Raw genomic sequence first — 7,476 nt, 5'->3', positions numbered from 1 at the left:
TCAGCCCATGACCCGTTTATAACCTAGACCCGATTTCATTCAAATCAAAACAATTTCATTCAAATCAAAACAAAACCCTTCACCCTTGCTGAGCAGCCTGAGCGCGTCTGTGTCGACCGGTCAACCCTCGCTGCCACTCCAACTCGCCAGTCGCCACTCCAACTCGCAGTCTCTGGCTTCTAGACTGTAGTTCCCGTCCACCGCCAAGTGCCAACTGCCACGAAGAAGAAGAATTGATACTTACTGTCATATCGATTCACTGGAGATTGGAGTCTAGAGAAGCCCGAAGCTGTCGGAGCCCAGAAGAACGAAGAAGGTGTACAATGAAAAGATAAAGGATCTCCTAGTTGAAAACTCCAATCAACCTGCTGCGAAGTAAGTTTCACCAATTTTTGTCAACTAACACTTTCTTTTATTCATGTTAGATTACTTTATGGGGGAAGCTTATGCAAATTATAAGAAAAAATTGTCTTTCGTGTCATAGATCAGTTTTCTTTATCTCAAAGAGAAAGAATTAAGATTGTGCTCTGTTGTCTAGAAAGAAAAATTTGTCTGCTCGATATTAAGTTCAAAACTTCTATTCCCAGTTATACAACATTAATGATTCCTTGATTGAAGTTTAATGTGGATTTTCTTTTTCATCTCTCACTATCTATATTTGTCATTACTTTCTTCCTGCTTATTTTTGATTGTGAGAAATGATTCTGTTGAGAGGTTATGGCCGGTTTTGATAGCTCTGTTTTAATCTTGATGGGGGTAGATTGCCTGGTTTGGTATTGGTACATTCAAAATGAAGCGCTAGCTTATAGGAAATGAAACAATGAATACAATTTGTGGCTTTAATTACTTGCAATGTACAATATGAGCAACTGAAAGATGTTTATATGTATGCAGTATGCTCAATTGTTTTTTGTTTAACAATTTTATCTTGGCATCATTTTGCTTTTGGTATGGTAGGATGGAGATGAAGTCAACTATCAATTGAGACATAACAGTAAAATACGAAGTCTGTGAAGGAAATAATTTGGAATACAAGTTATGAGGTTTCTTTAACACAGACAATATTTTGAGATTATTTGCCTCCATAACTCTTCTGATGAATTTCTTTAATACATGCTTTCCCATTTGGATTACATGCTTTCCCATTTGAAATTGGATTGATAAAGTGAAATTGTGAATTGGATTGTGAAATAGTATAAATTGCATTGTAAAATTGCGAATTGGAAAGTGAGTTGATATTGTGAAATTGGATTGATAATGTGAAATTGTGAATTGGATTGTGAAATGTGAATTGCACTTGCGAATTGAAATTGTGAAATTGTGAATTTATGATCCTTTTGTCATTATGAATTATTCTCACTCACTTCAAGTAATAATTAGATATCAAATGTTTAAATCCAGATATCAAATGAATAGATACTTTCAACGAAAAAGGATCGTAGATAGTGTTGATGAGGGGGTATCGAATAATGTGGATGTTGATGAGGAAGTATCGAATAATGTGGAGTTTGATGTCACAAAACTTCCAACTGATCCTGGTCTAAGGATATACCTATTTTAGATTACAATGCTAATATTCGAGATGAAGTTCGAAGAGCATATATGTTAAAGGGTCCTTGTCAGCCCCAAGATCATGACTTTCCAAAATGACAATTTGGAGTAATAATTAGACGATTCAATCTTTCGTGGTTTAAAGAGTTTGGTAGTTGGTTGGAGTACAGTGTAGAGAAGGATGCTGCTTATTGTTTGTATTGTTATCTTTTCAGAACAAGTTCTGGAAAGTAAGGTGGAGGTGAGTCTTTTGTTGGCGAAGGTTTTACATATTGGAAAGATAAAAAAAGGCTTCATACTCATGTTGAACTTCATGACAGTGCACATAATCAAGCTCGCATTAATTGTGAAGTGTTAATAAATCAAGAGCAACACATTCAATCAGTTTTCCACAAACAGTCAGAACAAGCAAGAAATGCATATGTTACACGCCTTAATGCATCCATTGATTGTGTTTGAGTTCTTTTGCGACAAGGGCACTCATTTCGAGATCATGATGAATCTGAGGATTCTCTCAATCCAAGTATCTTCTTAGTGCAATTGCAATTTTTGGCTGCTCATAATGAAGTTATCAATGCCGTCACATTGAGAAATGCTCCTCACAATTGCAAATTGACATCACCTGATGTTCAAAAGTATATAGTAAATGCTTGTGCTATTGAAACGATCAATGTTATTATCAAAAATGTTGGCGACTCACTATTTTCTATTCTAGTTGATGAATCTTGTGACGTGTTAATGAAGGAGCAGATGTCTATTGTTTTACGTTATGTAGACAATAGTGGGCATGTCAATGAACGCTTCAAAGGGATTGAACATGTTACAAGTACCACGGCTCTATCACTTAAGGCTGCAATTGATAAGGTATTTTGTAGATATAACTTGAGTATGTCTAGATTGAGAGGACAAAGTTATGATGGAGCAAGTAATATGCAAGGTAAGTTTAATGGTCTGAAAACACTCATTTTGAAGGAGAGTCCGTGTGCCTTTTACATTCACTGTTTTGCTCATCAACTCCAACTTGCGCTTGTGGCTGTGGCAAAGAAGAACATCCCTATTACTAACTTCTTTCGTGTGGTTGGGAATGTGATAAATACTGTTGGAGTATCTTCCAAACGTTGTGATCTTCTTCGAGAAAAACAATTAGACTTTATTGTTGAGGCATTGGAAAAAGGTGAGGTTTTAAGTGGATGGGGACTTAATCAAGAAACGACCCTTCAACGCTCTAGTGATACACGATGGAGTTCACATTATAATTCTTTGGTCAGCTTGCTTGCCATGTTCCCTTCTATTTTAGATGTACTTGCAATGATTTTTGAAGATGAATCTTGTTCTTGTGATCAAAGATCTGATGCGACAAATTTATTGGAGTTGATACAAAGATTTGATTTTGCATTTAATCTACAATTGATGAGAAGTGTGTTGGGGATGTCAAATGAACTGTCAAAGGCATTGCAAAGAAAAGATCAAGATATTGTGAATGCAATGCAATTGGTGAGATTGTGCAAACGACGACTCCAAATAATGAGAGACGAAGGGTGGGACTCATTTTTGGAAGAAGTGTGTTCTTTTTGTCAACAATATTACATTCATGTATCCAACATGGATGATATGTTTGTACGCCTTGCAATTCGTGGTCGCCCTCAGTGTAATTCTTTAGAAATTACAAATTTACATCATTATCGAGTAGATTTGTTCTACTCTGTCATCGATTTACAACTTCAAGGATTGAATGATCGTTTCTCGGAGGTAAATACAGAGTTACTCCTTTGTGTAGCTTGTTTATGCCCACAAGATTCATTTTCTTCTTTTGACAAGAAAAGCTTGATTAGACTTGCTGAGCTTTATTCATTAGATTTCTCTGCAGTAGATGACATTGTACTTAGCGATCAACTTGAGACTTATATTTTTGACATGCGCTCTAACAAAGAGTTTGAAGGGTTGAATGGCCTTGGTGATCTTGCGGAGAAGTTGGTTTTGACAAAGAAAGATAAAGTATATTCATTGGTTTACAGACTTTTGACTTTAGCATTGATTTTACCGGTTGCTACCGTAACTGTGGAGAGAGTTTTTTCTGCAATGAGCATCGTAAAGAATAGATTGCGCAATCAGATGGGTGATCAGTGGATGAATGATAGCACTATTATTTATGTAGAGAGAGATATATTTTTGAAGCTCGATAGTAAAGTTATTGTACGACGATATCAAAATATGAAAACTCGCAAGAAACAAGTTTAATATATAAATTATGTCTTTTGTAGTGTTGTTGTAATATTGTTTTATTTTTTTATCATCATTAAATCTATGACCAAAACCTCGAAATTCAGCGTCGAAAAAGGATGCCCGCACAAAACATAAATCCTGGCTCCGTCCCTGAGTGCTAGTATCAAACAAAATGAAATTCATGTTGAGTTAAATACATATTTTTAATACCATATTCTAATTGTGTTAAATAGAGAAGAGATAAATAATTTTAACCTTCTTAAATGCCGATGAACAAATAAAAACTAATATGTGATATTATATTTGATAGCACATGATTTATTTATGCCTCCAATGTCAATTGTAGAATTGAATGTTGTGTTTAGCATAGGTGGTGGGTTTTGTCGAATGAAAAAAAGAAGGTCGAAAAAAGGTATATTTAAGGTTCTATTGTATTTGAAAGATTGATAAGATGCAGACTATCAAATACAAGACAAGGTAAATTATCAAAAAATTTCAATAATTATAATCTTCTAAAAAAAATTTAGTACACTAAGTTTTAGATATATTATTGTAAATTGACATTTCATTCTTTATTAAAAAAATTGTACACGAAATATTCATTTATGTACAATGTATTGTAGTCATTTCTAAAAGGGGCAAAGGAGGACGGTTTTACAATTTTATGATTTTTTTACGTTCAATATCTCCATACAAATTCGTGTCTTCATTATATTTTGTAGAGTGAAAATATTTTTGGAAAGCTTGGCTAACCCCATATGCGAATACAAGCTGATTTGCATTGTGGTTCATGCAGCTCAATTCGATCCATTTAACATCCCTACATGCAAGTTGTATACGAACTGGTGCTTTTGATCAAGAACTAGAAGGGATGAATCTAATCAAACTTTTACAACCAATACATCTACTTGACTACCAATGAATCTACCTATAGTGAATGCGTATACTCCAGTCCCGATAAATCTATTTGGCCCCGGGTACTTCTACTCAGGCAATTCATCATCAATGAAACAATTCAGTAGTTTAAGCTTTGGGTACCAGATTTAATGGTGTTTGGACCATTAGATGCTATTTCTGACAACTAGCTTGAGGAAATTGATAGGAGCAGAACAAGAAAGCTGCAGCTGTATTTTGCTATTATATAATGATCATAATCATGATGTGATGCATGTTTTCTCAACTACCATCATTTCCTCAATCACTACTTTTTTTATATTTATTTTATTGGGTTTGGGGAAATCTAGTGAAAAGTAAGATATTACTATAGATATGCAGTAATACTATTGTCTCTTTCATTTCAAGACATATCTCGTATCTATATCAATACATGCTACGTAATTGTCCCGATTTTTGGGTTCAATTCTTACAAAGATTACAAGACATCCCCCCCCCAAATTTAAACCCCCCCCCCCCCCCCCCTCCAAACAAATTTCTATCCACCAATTCCTTCCCTCAATTTTTCACCATGCCAAATAAGTCAGACAGGCTGGTCACTGCACAAAACACACATGGAGACATCGGGTCCAAATCCCAAAACAAAAGCTAAGTCTAAATCGACAAGTTTTTCTTCTTTAATCATTTTTATTACGTACCAAAGATGCCCTCGCAATATAGCATTGTTTGACTTTTTGGTTCTACGGTAACTAGCAAACTTTTGCAGTATTTCGCAAGTAGAAACATTTTAAATTGTACTCGTTAGTCGCCTGTTAAACTCTTAAGCCATAACGCATTGCCAGATATCATCTCATATATTAAATACATGAATCCTGTATGTACAACTTCATTATTCCAGTATTTAGCCTGCAAAATCGAGAAAGGTGATAAAAATGCGTAGTAATTCACCATTCTTAGTCCAATTCTGCCTCATATTTACCACGGGATCATATGTTTTCATCGAGAAAGAGCTCCTTGCATAACATCTGCAAAAATGCATCGAAATCTTTTTCTATAAAAATGTGTATATAAGCGGAAGAGAACTCATGCACTCCATAGCAAGGAGAAGAAAGGAAAGATAATAAAAAAAAAATGATACACAGACAATATATGCATTTATGGACAGGAATTTTGGGTCAGGAATCATAGATCTATTCAAAATTGAGTGATAATCTATCGTATATTTGATTTAGGATTACTTTCTATTTATTTGTTTTCTATTTTTGTTGTATTTTTCATTTATTAATAGAACATGCCTCCTACAATGGTTTTGAAAAAAATGGATTAAAGTACGTTCTTCATTACTACATACTTGGGTTTCTTTTTGTGAAAATCATGAACATCTTGACAGTTTTTTGACTTTTGTCATACAAATTAAGCATATATAGCCACGTTCATTAACCTTGTTGAAACACAATTTTCTTTGAAAGTTAAGACCCTTTGCAGTGACAATGGATTGAATTTACAATGAAAAATTTCTATTTAGATAAAAGTATTATTCATTGTTGACACCAGAATATGTTGCCAACAGATGCCGAACCCACCTGTGCATACGTAAGCGAAAGTCCAACGCGCAAAGACACGTGGACGGTCTAAAATGGACAGATCAAGGGCGTGGGAGTAGCTCAACAGCGCGGGATGAGAACGTTTGGAATCCGGGGAGATGTTCGTAGACCGATTGTACAATAATTACCAATCGATATTTGTAAATGTGTAAACTCGTATTGTGTTGTAAGATAATAAAAGAGAGTTGAGTAAAGTGTTGTTTCTTGTATTGGTTCTTGCATTACCCCTTTAATGTTACATAAGGGAAGTATTTGTAGTAGTACATGTGAAATAGTGGCCCTTAAATGAGGAGGCACGTGGCCTCATCTCCTTAACCCAAACGTCTAATCCTAGGCATCATTCTTAACTTGCTAGCCTGTTGCACATTTATTGCTTATGTAGAACTCCCACTCTATTGACAAGACTTAACATTTTACACTCATGACAAACGTCCCATCAATCGTTTAAACACAATCTTTATGTAGAAGAAGATCTATTGGGAGAAGTGAATATGGAATATGCTCATTTATGGTTTGAAGGCTTTTGCTTCCGTTTCAAGGCTTCGGCCATTCACATAATACTTCCACTTCATGACTTCGGCTCCATTTTCATGGTGCTTTCGCATCATGGCCTCGACTACTTTTCACAGTGCTTCGGCATAAGAGCCTCGGCCACTTTCACAGGGCTTCGGTATATGGGTCTCGGCAACTTTCACAGGGCTTCGGTATATGGGTCTCAGCCACTTTCACAGGGCTTCGGTATATGGGTCTCGGCAACTTTCAAAGGGCTTGGGCATAAGGGCCTCGGCCACTTTCACAGGGCTTTGGTATATGGGCCTCAGCAACTTTCAAAAAGCTTCGGCATAAGGGCCTCAGCCACCTTCACAGGGCTTCGGTAGATGGGCCTCGGCAACTTTCAAAGGGCTTCGGCATAATGGCCTCGACCACTTTCACAGGGCTGCAGTATATGGGCCTCGCAACTTTCAAAGGGCTTCAGCATAAGGGGCTCGGTATATGGGCTTCAGCCATACATACCACCTCGGCTGGAGTGCCACATGGTTCGACATGAGTGGGCCATAGGCCCCAGTGGTTGGCTAAGTGTGTCAACACGTAACAATAGTCCCCCAAATCCAAGTATAGTCAATTATATAATGTGTGGACTTTAATGAAGTAAAGCCAATGAGTTGGGTAAAAATTGAAAGAATTTTTGAACCCCAAATAATAG

The 7,476-nt window shown here is 36.2% G+C and overlaps 1 protein-coding gene across 1 annotated transcript; it reads left to right on the top strand.

Annotated features, from left to right (window-relative positions):
* Window positions 1-717: 717 nt before the first annotated feature.
* Window positions 718-7,150, top strand: LOC111385652 (zinc finger MYM-type protein 1-like). The gene is made up of 6 exons (XM_023010068.1): window positions 718-773; window positions 1,722-1,781; window positions 1,872-2,002; window positions 2,087-3,733; window positions 4,121-4,186; window positions 6,738-7,150. Exons 1-6 carry the CDS (start codon window positions 718-720, stop codon window positions 7,148-7,150), a joined length of 2,373 nt encoding a protein of 790 aa, XP_022865836.1.
* Window positions 7,151-7,476: the final 326 nt, after the last annotated feature.

This window comes from Olea europaea, unplaced genomic scaffold (genome assembly GCF_002742605.1).
Source record: "Olea europaea var. sylvestris unplaced genomic scaffold, O_europaea_v1 scaffold3243, whole genome shotgun sequence".
In the NCBI taxonomy this organism is placed as follows: domain Eukaryota; kingdom Viridiplantae; phylum Streptophyta; class Magnoliopsida; order Lamiales; family Oleaceae; genus Olea; species Olea europaea.
Note: the sequence above shows the minus strand (reverse complement) of the source record. Positions and strands in the feature narration are given on the sequence as shown.